General features: G+C 42.1%; 1 protein-coding gene across 1 annotated transcript; it reads right to left on the bottom strand.

The window, feature by feature from the left end:
* Positions 1 to 136: 136 nt before the first annotated feature.
* LOC124023129 (transcription factor Sp5-like) lies at positions 137 to 2,894 on the bottom strand. Its single transcript, XM_046337662.1, has 3 exons — positions 2,575 to 2,894; positions 1,921 to 2,001; positions 137 to 1,873 (listed from the first exon to the last, which is right to left on the bottom strand). The coding sequence occupies exons 1-3, from the start codon at positions 2,626 to 2,628 to the stop codon at positions 833 to 835; spliced, it is 1,176 nt and encodes a 391-aa protein (XP_046193618.1). The 5' UTR covers positions 2,629 to 2,894; the 3' UTR covers positions 137 to 832.
* Positions 2,895 to 17,215: the final 14,321 nt, after the last annotated feature.

Below are 17,215 nucleotides of genomic sequence, written 5' to 3' on the forward strand. Positions count from 1 at the left end.
CAAGCATTTGAGTCTCACATTATCACACTGACAAAATATGAGAAAATAACATCAGATAACATGGATTTGCTTTAGCAAGGAATTTACATTTATTAAAATGTACATGCGGTCTTACCTTGAATAAGGTTGTGCGTGAAATAAATATATACATTATTTACAAAGTCTTACAAATGTTTGTTTGTATCTACAGTATAGTAATGGCAATTCACATTATAATGAAATAACGTTAATCAATTTCAACAATAATTAATAAAACATTATCACACTGACCCCGCCAATCAACCGTCAGATCAATGTATACATTTGGCCAAACAGGACATTTCTAAAATCAACCCATGTGTGGTATACTTATTTCAGATACATGTTCCTCCTCAGGTAATTAACAGTTCATTAACAAAAAGATTTCCAGATTCTAAAAGGTGAAACATGCAGAAAGTTGATTATTTGCATATTACACACATTTGCTGAATTATTTACATTTTAATATTACAAATCAAATATAAATCAAATGAATGCCTTGGACTTTGATAGATGATCACTGTTGGAACCATGTCATCATTAAGAGGAAAGAGTTCCTTTGATCTTGCTAATCATTTTGTGTGATAACTAGAAATGCCCATCACAGTGAATGCTCTGTATTCATATATAAATCCTAAACCTCGCCACGCACTTGGTTTCCCTTGTTATGAAATACCTCTCACGACAACAGAATATGCTAGAGTGTCTGTCCTCGTGGTTCGCTCCACTCTATCTCAGGGTCTGTGGCAGTTAGTTACAGTGCAGTCACACATTGCAATCTCTTGACTCTATAATGCGGCCCTCATAGTCTGCTTTACTCTCTCTTGATATTGGCCAATAGAGAGTCTGACGTGTTCCCACCGGACCGGCTCTTCCTACTCTGGTGAGTCTTGACGTGTTTGGAGAGATGGTCGCTCCTCATGAACCTCTTTCCACACTGCTGGCATCCGAACCTCTTCTCCCCGGTGTGTGTTCTGAGGTGGCGCTGTAGCTCGTCGGAGCGCGTGAAGCTCTTCCCGCAGAACAGCCAGTTGCAGATGAACGGCCTCTCCCCGGCATGCCAGCGCAGGTGAGCCTTCAGGTGAGACGTCTTCTTGTACACCTTGCCGCACTCTGGGATGTGGCAGATGTGCAGTCTCTTTTTGCCAAACTCGAGTCCCCTGCCGTTGGCCTGGCAGTTGGGGCACTTGCAGCGACGGCAGCGGCGAGTGGAGGATAACAGGCCCTTGGAGGTGCCCTGGAGGAGGGTTGTGATTTGGGGCTGTTGACCCAGGACCAGCTGCCGGCCCAGGGAGAAGGCATGGGGGTGGTTGGAGGAGCTGCTGTGGCCAGTGGTCTGGGGGAGGCTCCACCACCCCTGCTGGCCCTCCTCCCCCACGTGGTGGTGTCCTCCGGATAGATGGTGCCTGGCAGAAGAGACAGAGTTCTGGAGGAAGCTGGGGAAGTTCTGTCCCACAGAGACTGTGTTGTGTTGAGGGTAGTAGGGCGGCCCATTGGGGCCCTGGCTCTGGGACGAGAGGACCTTGACTGGAGAGAGCTCGAAGGAGTACGCGGACGGAGGCTCGGCCGGCGGAGTCAGGGGCAGCTCGTGGTGGTGGTGGTGATGGTGGTGGTAATGGTGGAGCGCGTGGGGGTGGGGGTGAGGACCCAGGCCAGCCTGCAGACTGTGTCCATGTCCAACAGGGAACTGGACCTTGGGCACCGTTAACGTCATGGCCTGGTGGGCAGCTGCAGTGAGGCTGGAGGCACTGAGACTAGAACTAGGGGCCACCGCCACCTCGTTGCTCCACAGTTGGAACATCCCGGAGGCTGCGCCCACCCTCATGGACCCCTCATAGGGAAACTGGGAACCATCGGCGCCCACCATGGAGCCCATAGTGCCTCCCACAACCGCCCCCCCACCTGCCAGGCCTGGCTACAGGTGGTGGCCAAGAAGGACAGGGTGTTGGGAGCTCCCTCTGGGGACGAGCTGGGGGTCCGGTCCTGGTAGAAGATGGATAAAGAACATGGTTCACTACCTCACACTAATGAGCCAAGCTCATTAAAACTTCAAAGTCAATCAATCAAATATATTCAGAACTCACTTTTTACATCAGAAGTTGTACAAAGTGCTTTCAGAATAAGTATGTTTACATTTCATTAATTATTAATTAATAGTGTAAATAATTATGTTATTTCTCACGTCATACTTTTTTTTCCTGTTGAATATCAGATAACAGACGTTTGGAAATTAATGTAAACTACAATATTCGCAAATCGTTATCAATCACTAATCAATCACAATAATTAAATTATCATGATACCATGTTATTTGTTCAACATAAAACTTCCTAACATTCTTTCATTCTTCAAGATTTTACAATACTTTACGTTTTCTTAGTTATAAACGCATCAGACAGTGAATAGCCTACTGAAAATCCTTGGGAAATCAAGCTTTAGAACTCTGCAATTATTAGTTGTTGCGCAAGTTCTTCTTGCCACACATTTATGAGGACTCCATAAACGGAAAAGTAGAACTGCCTATACTGATCTGTATCAAAATGATTACTAACAAACCTGTAAAAAGGTGTGCAGAAAGTTGTCAGTCCGTTGTATCGTCAGAGCTGCCATCTGTTCACCGGCTCTGTCTCGCTCCTGCAACACGAGCTGCGCAGACCAGCGACGATGGCGGTGCAGGGAAGCGCAAAAGCAAGCGCTCGGGTCAAGAGCGACCCTGAAAATAAAAACAGTCCTATTCCGAAACAAAGTAATCCAATGTCATTCAAGAAAATTTTACTGCCCTCAGTCCGTCTGGTTCCAACTCATAAAATGGTCTGAATGAATGAAAAACCCAAACTCATTCCACTTTATTTGAATCCTTTTCGGTCACAAGCAGTCGCGTTCAACCACAGAGCAGAGCGTGTCTTTTGAAGTGCGAGTGAGGAATTAACTATTGCAATATGAATGCTGTGTGTAATGTCAAAGGCAGTTGGGCTGCATCTCGTCTTTATAGGGCGAGAGGGTCCTCTCAACGGGGTCTCCACGAGAACCAGTGAACGAAGAGAGAGAGGGGGATGTGAGGATTATTATTTGGGGAGGGGGTTACATTGATAATAAATTAGGTTAGGAGGTGGGTTGCTCATAATTTCACTCAATTTTAACCAAATCCTGACCTCGCGAAACAACTCCTTCCTCAATTGTTATGCATAACTTTGAGGCGTGATAAAGTCTTCTCCAATATCCTACAATTTGAAGGAGGGATGTGCTCCCGATTTTATTTGCATATAAACTGCGTAACTGCTTTAGTATACCTGCAACCGGTATTATTATGAATAATAATATGCCAAATCATAATAAAAATAAGCATGATAATTCAATAAATATAGGTTACATTTATAGAATAAAATATCCATGATAAACAGTTCATGAGCAGTTAAACTCACAAATACATGTCTTAAATTGTGTTCAATGCACCATAATGTAAAGCTATTTTTTTAGATGAGATGAATTAGCCATCACAGAGTATTTAGTGTCAAGTACATTGGTGATACACTGTATCATACCAGGCTGGGAAATACATCATCAAATCCGTTTCGAAGTCACAATCAAATCAGTTTAATCACAGAAATAACTGAAACGCTTATAATCATCTTCCCTGAATTTCTCTCTTCTTTTCTGTGTTTCTCGTGGTTACACCTTCCCAGGCATTTCCCTTGGGATCTGACTGTAGTGTCGGACACATAGCCCTCACGACCGTAAAATTAAATGTTTTCCCTCACAAAGATAATTGATAAAAATCGAATCAAAGCCTCCCTAATTCTCTCTGCTAGGTGACACATCAAATAGGTCCTGCAAGTGCTTGACTCCTTCACACTTCAGGGTCATGGAAAGTTCGTTTCAGATCTAGCACATTGAATAGAGATTGGGAGAGTTAATCTCATTCTGTAGGTCTGTTCACCATTACAATGTTGAGTTTAAATCTAAGTCTAGAGTTTACCTCATTTCTCATGTAAACGGAGGAACAAAGCCTGAGCCTCTTCTCTTCACAATGAACCACATTATCCACATTGGTCTGGGGTTTTCATTCCAAGAGAATGCAGAAAACTTTGCAGATAATTCACAGACATTGTGCGTTCTTACAAAACACCAGTCTTATTTAAGACAAACTGTATATCAGTCATACTGTAAGCTACCAGTATATTTTACATTCCAGCTACCTTATTTGTAAAAGTTTAGTTGAATGCGGACAAGAATGGGCAAGCATTAAACATTAACACCAGGCAATATTTACATATGTTGTCACTGTCAACCTAATCTGACCACAGGAATGTTGATGATTGAACAACTGCTATACGTTATTATAACACTATAACATGATTGAGTTTGCCCTATGACCATTTGAGGCAGAGATGATTTCCTCTGCCATTTGTAAAGAAAAAGGCTTGTAGCCAGAAGTGTGGGTCAGCGTTGCCCCTAATATATATATGTGTATAATATATATGTGTGTGTGTGTGTGTGTGTGTGTGTGTGTGTGTGTGTGTGTGTGTGTGTGTGTGTGTGTGTGTGTGTGTGTGTGTGTGTGTGTGTGTGTGTGTGTGTGTGTGTGTGTGTGTGTGTGTGTGTGTGTGTGTGTGTGTGTGTGTGTGTGTGTGTGTGTGTGTGTGTGTGTGTGTGTGTGTGTGTGTTACAATTAGTGTAATATAATATGGTAATAGTTTAAATAAAAAAGCAAACACCCTGAAGAAAGTGACAGAAGGGGACAGGGAATGTATCATGACTTTATATTTAAAATGTTTGATAAATTATAGGTTTATAGCTCATGCTTTGATGTAATGCTAATGCAATGAAGGATGTTAATCACTTTGAGTGGAAGGCCTTTCATGGCCATTTTATATTGGCTCAAGAGAGAGGATCTATTACGTGGTGCATGAACATACGTCATGTCATCTCAATAAATATGACCCAAATTATGCATTTAACTTAATACTACAAAGAAAAGTATGTAGTTGGCTCTCAGCTCTGAAGGATCCTGTCTACTATGCAGTAGAATTCAGCTCCTTATACAAATGTGTTGTTACACCCACCCTTTGTGAACAGTACAAGATATCCATTCAATCTTCTGTAACCTTAGCATGCCATCAAAAAACAATAGATAACATGGCTTTTTGGCGAGGAAATCCTCACTAATTCTTCACACAAAAAATATGCCTGTTAAAATGCGTCTGTAATAGGTATGTTGAAACAGTATTTTCACTTCGAAATGCATTCCTTTCAAAACGGTTATGTCTCTATGTTCTCTAAGAAAAAAAAAACGTTTCACAGAATGCACTTTGATCTACTATCTTTGGATACAGATTCCCAGTGCAGCTTTAAAAAATGTAATAGTATAAGGAATGATTTAAATAAAAAAGAACAGAATGCAAACAAATGAAAGAGAGCAAGAGCTCTTCCAAGAAGGAAGACATCAAATATTAGTGCTGTCCCATCTTCAAGGCTCGGAGAGAGGCAGAGGTACCCAGGCTGCTGCTGTGTGTCTCGTTAGGCTTTGTTACACAACACTAGTTGTTAATTACCCTGATTCCTATTTCCTGTCCATTCTCTTCCCCTCCTCCCCCCCATCTCCCCTCCTACCCCTCCCCCCACTGTAGGACTGCCTCCCTCCCCCCCACCTTCCGAGATGAGGTGCTTTGAAGTGCGAAGTACTCTCTCCTCACTTTGAACTGTGAAAACAATGCTTATGTGGTGGTGCTCTGCTTACAGCTTCCCTTCCCTTCCCCGTGTTAGCTAATTTAAATAGACCTGGAACAAACAGCGAGCAGGTTTCCTTATAAAAAATTCCCTCATTTCCAGGGAGAGAGCCATCCCAGTGTTCAGCTGTTGCGATAGCCTTACAACTGTAAACACTCATGGTTGCTGAGGACAGATAGCCGGCCTTCGGAATATAAAAAACGAGGACTTCAGAGTTATCATAATATATCATTGAGGCCATTTAAAGAATTTAAACTGAAGGGAGAATAGATTGGTAATTGATATAACATGTATGAAATAGGTCAGAACACAAACTATCTCAGGGTACATTTCTGCAGTGTAATAGTGTAATGTGTGAATGAATGTATATCAAACTGTTATACTTTTCACCCATTACAGCTAAAGAAAACATCAAGTTTTTGTCCCCAATCAACCCCCTTAACTCCGTCTTTGAAGACAACCAAAACAATGCTTGCAGAATATGCTAGTAGCTAGTCAAGCTGTTTTTTCTATTTTATCATCATGCCTGGGGGGGGGGCAGTTAAAAGCCCTCAGATCACTAAATTGTCCCAGCTGTCATGACCATCTGTACCCTAAAAGGCCATGCAGCCACACAGACACAGGGCAGAGGAGAGAGGAACAGCATTTGTACTGGTGGCCCAGGGTTACATCACAAATGGCACCCTATTCCCTACACAGTGCACTACTTTTGATCAGAGCCCTATGGGCCCTTGTCAAAAGTAATGCACTATATAGGGAATAGGGGTGCCATTTGGGACGTAGACCCAAGTCAGACAGCTTCTGTTTTACAGCACCAAGCTGAGTAATAATCACTAAATGCCAGTCATGTGATAAACAGTGAGCTAATGGACAAGACAGGAGATAGAAAGCAGGTTTAATGCCTGCAGCTTTACTTTAGAAGCATTCAGAAGGAGAAGAAGAAGTGTTGAGGAGGAGAGTAGGGGGGGGATTTCAGTACATTTAGTAGGGAAATTAAACTTAAAACTACCAAATTAAAATTAAACTACCACTGTCAAAACAAGTGCTTAATAAGTTATGATTGGTATCATGATCTTCATAAATATAGTACAGGTAGATACTGCGAAATATAAGTCTTAAAATACTGATGGAACAAACAGAGGTATTGAAAAGTCACTGTCAATCGATCAATAATATAATAGTCTTAACAAAAATTATTATCTTACATTTACTATCTGTAGAAACTATGAGAAAAGAAAGGTTCAGAACTTCTGTCCAACATCCCAGCACAGTTGAAAAATATATGGCAATTAGAAATCAAAACTGGATGGTTTTCAGAGATAGATGGTAGAGGTAGCTGGTAGAAAAATATATATATATATATGGGGGGGTTGGAAAAAAATCCAGAATCCAGATGTAGAAAAGAGGAAATAATATATTCTGTAAATCTTGAATTCCCACACATGTGCAGTTTGGCCCTACACCTGTCTATTAGCATGTAGACAGACTACAGCTTCTCCAGTCACCTGGACAGACAGACAGCACACATCTCCACTTGTCAAATAACATTTTTATCAATATCAGGAGCACTTGAAGTTTGTTTGCATTTTGTTTTTCTGACACTCTTAACACCTTCAGAAGTCAGAACACAGGAATGTGTGATCAAAGCGTCTCACGGTTAGTTCTGGAAACACTGGAGTGCTTTGATACTCCACATCAATATTTCAATTCAACAATCGCTTGACATGCACCCATACTCACAGAAGCGAAATAGGAAAAAGAAGGACTAAAGAGAGAGAGAGATCTAGGAAAGGTGGAATGGGGGGGCTGCATGGAGAAACTATAAGAGAGACGGATTGAAGGAATCGTTAACATGTCTTTCTTTTCCTTTCAAACTCATTTTGCACAAAGTCAAATGATTTGCTTTATAGCTGTTATTTAGTGATTTTTGACCACATTTTCCCTTCACATTAACAACATGGAACTATCGAAAATATGGTTAAGGTCCAACCTGCCTAAATATCACTTTCATGTCACTATCATTTCATTACACATAGGCTCACTCAGGGAGAAGATATGATCACTTTGTATGGAAGAACAAAATGTGTGACAACTCAAATTGCTACAAAGAACATGTTGATTATTCCTACTGCTATTGTACAAGGCCTAGGAGTATTGGCTTACTGTGAACCGTAGGCATACTTTTATGTATGATAACTAATTTACTGTGAAATAACTCAACTGTTTATTCATAGGATTTGCGGTGTAAACTCCCTAAAATGACTAATTCCCCACAATGCAATAGCTGTCTATTGTCACATTATACCACAGAATAATATAATAATATGAATAATAGAAACATCTAGGGAACAATGGAACTGATCAATCAAGAAGCAGCTTTTCACACACACACACACACACACACACACACACACACACACACACACACACACACACACACACACACACACACACACACACACACACACACACACACACACACACACACACACACACACACACACACACACACACACAACCACACACACACACACACACACACACACACACACACACACACACACACACACACACACACACACACACACACACACACACACACACACACACACACACACACACACACACACACACACACACACACACACGTAAATAATTAGTTCAAACACTTGACAATGCGCTTTCACAGGCATCAAGCTAATGTGGGCATTTTATTGTGCTGAAGCTTGGACCCCTGGCACTTTATCTTCCAGTGTTGTCAGAGTGACAGCAGCAGATGTGAGCATGTGTCGCATTGACAATGGCGTTTGATCTTAGCTAATGTACTCTTATGGGATTGACTGTTCTCTCATTTTTATTTGATTTTATTTCACCTTTATTTAACCAGGTAGGCTAGTTGAGAACAAGTTCTCATTTGCAACTGCGACCTGTCCAAGATAAAGCATAGCAGTGTGAACAGACAACACAGAGTTACACATGGAGTAAACCATTAACAAGTCAATAACACAGTAGGAAAAAAAGGGGAGTCTATATACATTGTGTGCAAAAGGCATGAGGAGGTAGGCGAATAATTACAATTTTGCAGATTAACACTGGAGTGATAAATGATCAGATGGTCATGTACAGGTAGAGATATTGGTGTGCAAAAGAGCAGGAAAGTAAATAAATAAAAACAGTATGGGGATGAGGTAGGTGAAAATGGGTGGGCTATTTACCAATAGGCTATGTACAGCTGCAGCGATCAGTTAGCTGCTCAGATAGCAGATGTTTGAAGTTGGTGAGGGAGATAAAAGTCTCCAACTTCAGCGATTTTGCAATTCGTTCCAGTCACAGGCAGCAGAGTACTGGAACGAAAGGCGGCCAAATGAGGTGTTGGCTTTAGGGATGATCAGTGAGATACACCTGCTGGAGCGCGTGCTACGGATGGGTGTTGCCATCGTGATCAGTGAACTGAGATAAGGCGGAGCTTTACCAAGCATGGACTTGTAGATGACCTGGAGCCAGTGGGTCTGGCGACGAATATGCAGCGAGGGCCAGCCGACTAGAGCATAAAAGTCGCAGTGGTGGGTGGTATAAGGTGCTTTAGTGACAAAGCGGATGGCACTGTGATAAACTGCATCCAGTTTGCTGAGTAGAGTGTTGGAAGCAATTTTGTAGATGACATCGCCGAAGTTGAGGATTGGTAGGATAGTCAGTTTTACTAGGGTAAGTTTGGAGGCGTGAGTAATTGGTGAACCAGGCAAGGCAGTCATCCAAAAACCGAGGCTACTGAGTCTGCCGATAAGAATATGGTGATTGACAGAGTCAAAAGCCTTGGCAAGGTCAATGAAGACGGCTGCACAGTACTGTCTTTTATCGATGGCAGTTATGATATCGTTTAGTACCTTGAGCGTGGCTGAGGTGCACCCGTGACCGGCTCGGAAACCAGATTGCACATCGGAGAAGGTACGGTGGGATTTGAGATGGTCAGTGACCTGTTTGTTGACTTGGCTTTCGAAGACCTTAGATACGCAGGGCAGGATGGATATAGGTCTGTAACAGTTTGGGTCCAGGGTGTCTCCCCCCTTTGAAGAGGGGGATGACTGCGGCAGCTTTCCAATACTTGGGGATCTCAGACGATATGAAAGAGAGGTTGAACAGGCTGGTAATAGGGGTTGCGACAATGGCGGCGGAGAGTTTCATAAATAGAGGGTCCAGACTGTCAAGCCCAGCTGATTTGTACGGGTCCAGGTTTTGCAGCTCTTTCAGAACATCTGCTATTTGGATTTGGGTAAAGGAGAACCTGGAGAGGCTTGGGCGAGGAACTGCGGGGGGGGGGGCTGTTGGCCGAGGTTGGAGTAGCCAGGCGGAAGGCATGGCCAGCCGTTGAGAAATGCTTGTTGAAGTTTTCGATAATCATGGATTTATCGGTGGTGACCGTGTTACCTAGCCTCAGTGCAGTGGGCAGCTGGGAGGAGGTGCTCTTGTTCTCCATGGACTTCACAGTGTCCCAGAACTTTTTTGGAGTTGGAGCTACAGGATGCAAACTTCTGCCTGAAGAAGCTGGCCTTAGCTTTCCTGATTGACTGAGTGTATTGGTTCCTGACTTCCCTGAACAGTTGCATATCGCGGGGACTATTTGATGCTATTGCAGTCCGCCACAGGATGTTTTTGTGCTGGTCGAGGGCAGTCAGGACTGGAGTGAACCAAGGGCTGTATCTGTTCTTAGTTCTGCTTTTTCTGAACGGAGCATGCTTATCTAAAATGGTGAGGAAGTTACTTTTAAAGAATGACCAGGCATCCTCAACTGACGGGATGAGGTCAATGTCCTTCCAAGATACCCGGGCCAGGTCGATTAGAAAGGCCTGCTCACAGAAGTGTTTTAGGGAGCGTTTGACAGTGATGAGGGGTGGTCATTTGACTGCGGCTCCATAGCGGATACAGGCAATGAGGCAGTGATCGCTGAGATCCTGGTTGAAGACAGCGGAGGTGTATTTGGAGGGCCAGTTGGTCAGGATGACGTCTATGAGGGTGCCCATGTTTACAGAGTTAAGGTTGTACCTGGTGGGTTCCTTGATGATTTGTGTGAGATTGAGGGCATCTAGCTTAGATTGTAGGACTGCCGGGGTGTTAAGCATATCCCAGTTTAGGCCACCTAACAGAACAAACTCTGAAGCTAGATGGGGGGCGATCAATTCACAAATGGTGTCCAGGGCAAAGCTGGGAGCTGAGGGGGGTCGGTAGCAGGCAGCAACAGTGAGAGACTTATTTCTGGAGAGAGTAATTTTCAAAATTAGTAGTTCGAACTGTTTGGGTATGGACCTGGAAAGTATGACAATACTTTTCAGGCTATCTCTGCAGTAGACTGCAACTCCTCCCCCTTTGGCAGTTCTATCTTGACAGAAGATGTTATAGTTGGGTATGGAAATCTAATATTTTTTGGTGGCCTTCCTGAGCCAGGATTCAGACATGGCAAGGACATCAGGGTTAGCAGAGTGTGCTAAAGCAGTGAGTAAAACAAACTTAGGGAGGAGGCTTCTGATGTTGACATGCATGAAACAAAGGCTTTTTCGATCACAGAAGTCAACAAATGAGGGTACCTGGGGACATGCAGGGCCTGGGTTTACCTCCACATCACCCACGGAACAGAGAAGGAGTAGTATGAGGGAGCGGCTAAAGGCTATCAAAACTGGTCGCCTAGAGCGTTGGGGACAGAGAATAAGAGGAGCAGGTTTCTGGGCATGGTAGAATATATTCAGGGCATAATGCACAGACAGGGGCATGGTGGGGTGTGGGTACAGCGGAGGTAAGCCCAGGTACTGGGTGATGATGAGAGAGGTTGTATCTCTGGACATGCTGGTTATAATGGGTGAGGTCACCGCATGTGTGGGAGGTGGGACAAAGGAGGTATCAGCGGTATGAAGAGTGGAACTAGGGGCTCCATTGTGAACTAAAACGATGATAACTAACCTGAACAACAGTATACAAGGCATAGTGACATTTGAGAGAGACATACAGCGAGGCATACAGTAATCACAGGTGTTGAATTGGGAAAGCTAGCTAAAACAGTAGGTGAGACAACAACAGCTAATCAGCTAGCACAACAACAGCAGGTAAAATGGCGTTGACTAGGCAACGGGCCGAAAGATAAAACATAAACAAGCAGAATGGAGTACCGTGATTAACGGACAGTCCAGCGTGCATCAGCTATGTAGCTAAGTGATCAGTGTCCAGGGGGCAGCGGTGGATGGGGCAGGGAAGCTGGACTGGCGAGTGTTATCAAGGTTAAAAAAAACTAACAATGACTAAATAGCTTGTAGCTAGTTAGCTGGATAGCTTCTGGAGGTTCTTGAGTGTGTTCTAATTTTTTTTAAATAATAGCGATTCCGTATCACATTGGGTGAGGCAGGTTACCGGAAGGTATAAACAAATTTAAAATCGAAAAGAGATAGAAAGTAAATATAGGTCCAGTCAGTGTTTGGGACGCGGCGATTCAGACGGTTAGCAGGCCTGTGCTAACAAGCTAACAGTTAGTAGGCCGGGGCTAAACAAGGTAGCAGTTAGCGGACCGGGGCTAAACAAGCTCGCAGTTAGCAGGCCGAATTAGCAAGCAAGGGGATAGCAAGGGCAAGAGAGTTAGCCTTTGGGGGACGTCGCGATGGGGTGAGTCTGTTTATTCCTCTTCATGCGCTGACATCTATAGACCGGTCGTGGGTCCGGGTATTGTAGCCCAGGAGTATGCAACAGTGGTAGCACAGGGGCTCTGGCCGGGCTAGCATCAAGCTAAGTGGGTGGAAACGCTAGCCAGGAGTAATCATCCGGGGTTGCGGTTTAGCTAGATAGCTAGTTGTGAAGATCCAGCTGAAAAATGTTCCGTTTGCGGTGGGAATCCGGGGATAAAAAAATAAATAGGTCCGTTATGCTCTGGTTAGAGTCGCGTTGTTCGAACTGGCGAGAGCTTTCCGAGCTAAAGGTTAGCTGATGACCGGTTAGCTGAAGACCGCTAGCATAGCTGGTAGTTAGCTGGCTAGCTTCAGTTAAGGGGTTCCGGTTCCGAAGTAAATATAAATACTTTAGGAAAAATAGCTACATTGGGTGAGTCGGGTTGCAGGAGAGTATTTGGAAGCTGCGGTTTAGCAAAATGTTTTAAAAGATATGCAAAGAAAAATATGTAAAAACTTTTTAAAAAAACGATATATATACAAGCGACATATACAAGGGACACGACACGACAGGACGTCTTACTGCTATGCCATCTTGGTACCAAAACTGTATCTGGTCTACAGATAGTATCCTTGCTGCATACTCATGTCTACAACGAGGCCACATGAATGAAGATGAAACAGTAAGAACAGTAAGATGAAATGGGAGAATGGAGGAATACTCTACACAGGACTGCCTATGACTGGGTTGTCTGTTGGGATCTTGTTAAATTGTTCAGCCAGGGGACTGAAGAGTAGAGAATTGGTGCCAGTGGCACGTGTCCAATGTAAATCAGTTGCACAAAGAACAATTGTAGCCTAAACACAAAGACAGAGTCTCCAACTCCTACACCTGCAGCAGGGTATCTCCCTTGAAGAGCAGTAGATGTATTTGTATACACTATTGCCCTACACACACTACACCTCTAATGCCACTGTCTGTTAGCCCCCTCAGACACAGTCTACAGCTCAGCCCCTGTAATGTAGAGAGAAGTGTCACCCCTGTCACCGCCAGGGATCAACCCGCTGTGTGTTTGTGTACGGTGAACCTAGCACAGCTTTGAGGAGGCAGGTTGAGAAATGACAGAGAGACTCTTTCATCTAATCTGTGCGCGGTAATTTGCACCTCAGTAAGTTTAACTGATGACTACTGATCAAATGCACACCTTTGAAAATAAAAATCTTTTGGGGGATTTTTCTCTTTCCGTAAAAGGAATTATTAATGCTACTGATGAGGGTTTGAAGACTATGGTGGAGTCTGAGTATAAGGATGGATCCGTTTGGGAGGGTTTTGATCTTACAAGTAATAGGACAAGAACAGAAAATGACCCAAATGTGAGTGGTATTAGACAATGTGAGTGATATTATACAATGTGAGTGATATTAGACAATGTGAGTGATATTAGACAATGCGAGTGGTATTAGACAATGTGAGTGATATTAGACAATGTGAGTGATATTAGACAATGCGAGTGGTATTACACTATGTGAGTGGTATTAGACAATGTGAGTGATATTAGACAATGTGAGTGATATTAGACAATGTGAGTGATATTAGACAATGCGAGTGGTATTAGACAATGTGAGTGATATTAGACAATGTGAGTGATATTAGACAATGCGAGTGGTATTACACTATGTGAGTGATATTAGACAATGTGAGTGGTATTAGACAATGTGAGTGATATTAGACAATGTATATTAGACAATGTGAGTGATATTAGACAATGTGAGTGATATTAGACAATGGAGTGGTATTAGACAATGTGAGTGGACAATTAGACAATGTGAGTGGTGGTATTAGACAATGTGAGTGATATTAGACAATGTGAGTGATATTAGACAATGCGAGTGGTATTAGACAATGTGAGTGATATTAGACAATGTGAGTGATATTAGACAATGTGAGTGATATTAGACAATGTGAGTGATATTAGACAATGTGAGTGGTATTAGACAATGTGAGTGATATTAGACAATGTGAGTAGACAATGTGAGTGATATTAGACAATGTGATTAGACAATGATATTAGACAATGTGAGTGATATTAGACAAAGTGGTATTAGACAATGTGATATTAGACAATGTGAGTGGTATTAGACAATGTGAGTGATATTAGACAATGTGAGTGGTATTAGACAATGTGAGTGGTATTAGACAATGTGAGTGATATTAGACAATGTGAGTGATATTAGACAATGTGAGTATTAGACAATGTATGATATTAGACAATGTGAGTGATATTAGACAATGTGAGTGATATTAGACAATGTGAGTGATATTAGACAATGTGAGTGATATTAGACAATGTGAGTGGTATTAGACAATGTGAGTGATATTAGACAATGTGAGTGATATTAGACAATGTGAGTGATATTAGACAATGTGAGTGAGTATTAGACAATGTGAGTGATATTAGACAATGTGAGTGATAGTAGACAATGTGAGTGGTAGTAGACAAAGTCTATTATGATAAAACTGATTATAACTGATTAATAAATCCTCAATAAATCCCAAATTGGATTTAATAGTCCTGTCCCAATAATGAGTGAAAACAACTTTTTCAATTTTAACCTGTTGAGTGTTGAGAATTTTGATGTTTGGATGAAAAACGTGCCCAAATTAAATGGCCTATTTCTCAGACCCAGAATCTAGAATATGCATATAATTGTCAGATTAGGATAGAAAATACTCTAAAGTTTCCAAAACTGTCAAAATAGTGTCTGTGAGTATAACAGAACTGATATTTCAGGTGAAAACCTGAAGAAAATCCAACCAGGAAGTGCCTCTTATTTGGAAATCTCCCTGTTCCATTGCATGCCTTCCCTCCATTTAAAGATATATCAACCAGACTACGTTCCCTATGGCTTCCACATGGTGTGAACAGTCGTTAGACATAGTTTCAGCCTTTTATTCTGAAAAATGAGCGAGAACGATCACTTCGCGTCAGTGGATGACTGGGTGCCCTCAGAGGTTTTCATGCGCCAACAGCTTGGAGCAGACATTTTCTCTCTCTCTCCTATTGAAAAAGCTACAGTCCGGTTTAAATATTATCGATTATTTATTGTAAAAACAACCTGAGGATTGATTATAAAAATGTTTGACATGTTTCTACGAACTTTACGGATACTATTTGGAATTTTTCGTCTGCCCGTCATGACCTGCACAAGCCTGTGGATTACTAAACATAACGTGCCTGTCACGCCTTGGTCATTGTATCTTGTGTTTTTGTTATATGTTTGGTTAGGCCAGGGTGTGACATGGGTTTATATGTTGTATTTCGTATTAGGGTTTGTATTAATTGGGAGAGTGTATTATTAGGGGTGTGTCTAGTTAGGTATGGCTGCCTGAGGCGATTCCTAAACAGAATTCCTCTAGACTTGTGGAGTCAGCTGATTCTAGTTGTCTCGGATTGGGAACAGGGTGAAACACAATCACGTATTTAGGTAGCCTGATTGCGGATCATAAAAAATAAATAGGGACTCTAATCAGTATTTGTGGAAGACTAAATGATGATTAAATAGTGGGTGATTGTACCTGTCTTTGTGTTAGTCACCAGATAGGCTGTATTAGTTTCTCTCGTTTGTTGTTTTGTATTCTCAGTTATTTCATGTACAGCATTTTCTTCATTAAATGTCATGAGTAACCTACACGCTGCATTTCGGTCTGACTCACTTCAAACAACAGACGAACGACATTACAGTGCCAACCAAATGGAGGTTTTTGGATATAAAAATAATTTTATCGAACAAAAGGAACATTTATTGTGTAACTGGGAGTATCGTGAGTGAAAACATACGAAGATCATCAAAGGTAAGCGATTCATTTTATTGCTTTTCTGACTTCCGTGACCAATCTACTTTGCTGCTAGCTGTTTGTAATGTTTTGTCTGCTGAGAGAGATGTCCTCACATAAACGCTTGGTTTGCTTTTGCTGCAAAGCATTTTTGAAACCTGACACACCAGGTGGATTACCAACAAACTAAGCTGTGTTTTGCTATATTGCACTTGTGATTTCATGAAACAGGAGAGGGGAATAACTGTAAGATACCCACCTATCCTGTGTTGCATCATGTACTCCATCCCCCTGAGGTCTAACCTGAGCCTCAGTGTCACTCATAGATAGTGGTAGTGACAGTCTCTCTCTTCACTGTCAATGTTGCACTGCTCTGTGTATCCGATTAACTAACTTTCATTCCCTGGTTCTCTCATTCCCACAGCTGAACTGAGATAAACAGAAGGCTGGTGCTTTGCAAAACAAACCAACAAAAGAAAAAGATGAACAGAGCTGATGAAAGAATAATCAACATGGCCTGGTAACAAAAATGCCTCATAACCATTTTTTATATATTTTATTTCACCTTTATTTAACCAGGTAGGCAAGTTGAGAAAAAGTTCTCATTTACAATTGCGACCTGGTCAAGATAAAGCAAAGCAGTTCGACAGGTACAACGACACAGAGTTACACATGGAGTAAAACAAACATACAGTCAATAATACAGTATAAACAAGTCTATATACAAAATGAGCAAATGAGGTGAGAAGGGAGGTATAGGCAAAAAAGGCCATGGTGGCAAAGTAAATACAATATAGCAAGCAAAACACTGGAATGGTAGTTTTGCAGTGGAAGAATGTGCAAAGTAGAAATAAAAATAATGGGGTGCAAAGGAGTAAAATAAATATATACATTAAATACAGTTGGGAAAGAGGTAGTTGTTTGGGCTAAATTATAGGTGGGCTATGTACAGGTGCAGTAATCTGTAAGATGCTCTGACAGTTGGTGCTTAAAG

This window comes from Oncorhynchus gorbuscha, linkage group LG03 (assembly GCF_021184085.1).
Source record: "Oncorhynchus gorbuscha isolate QuinsamMale2020 ecotype Even-year linkage group LG03, OgorEven_v1.0, whole genome shotgun sequence".
Taxonomy (NCBI): domain Eukaryota; kingdom Metazoa; phylum Chordata; class Actinopteri; order Salmoniformes; family Salmonidae; genus Oncorhynchus; species Oncorhynchus gorbuscha.

What these genes read in the sequence shown, in the direction of transcription:
- LOC124023129 (XM_046337662.1), bottom strand. Translation starts at nt 2,628, where the DNA reads ATGGCAGCTCTGACGATACAACGGACTGACAACTTTCTGCACACCTTT. An exon ending in TTCTGCACACCTTTTTACAG is followed by an intron (nt 2,002 to 2,574) that starts GTTTGTTAGTAA and finishes ATCTTCTACCAG; the next exon opens with GACCGGACCCCCAGCTCGTC. An exon ending in CCTGTAGCCAGGCCTGGCAG is followed by an intron (nt 1,874 to 1,920) that starts GTGGGGGGGCGG and finishes ATGGTGGGCGCC; the next exon opens with GATGGTTCCCAGTTTCCCTA.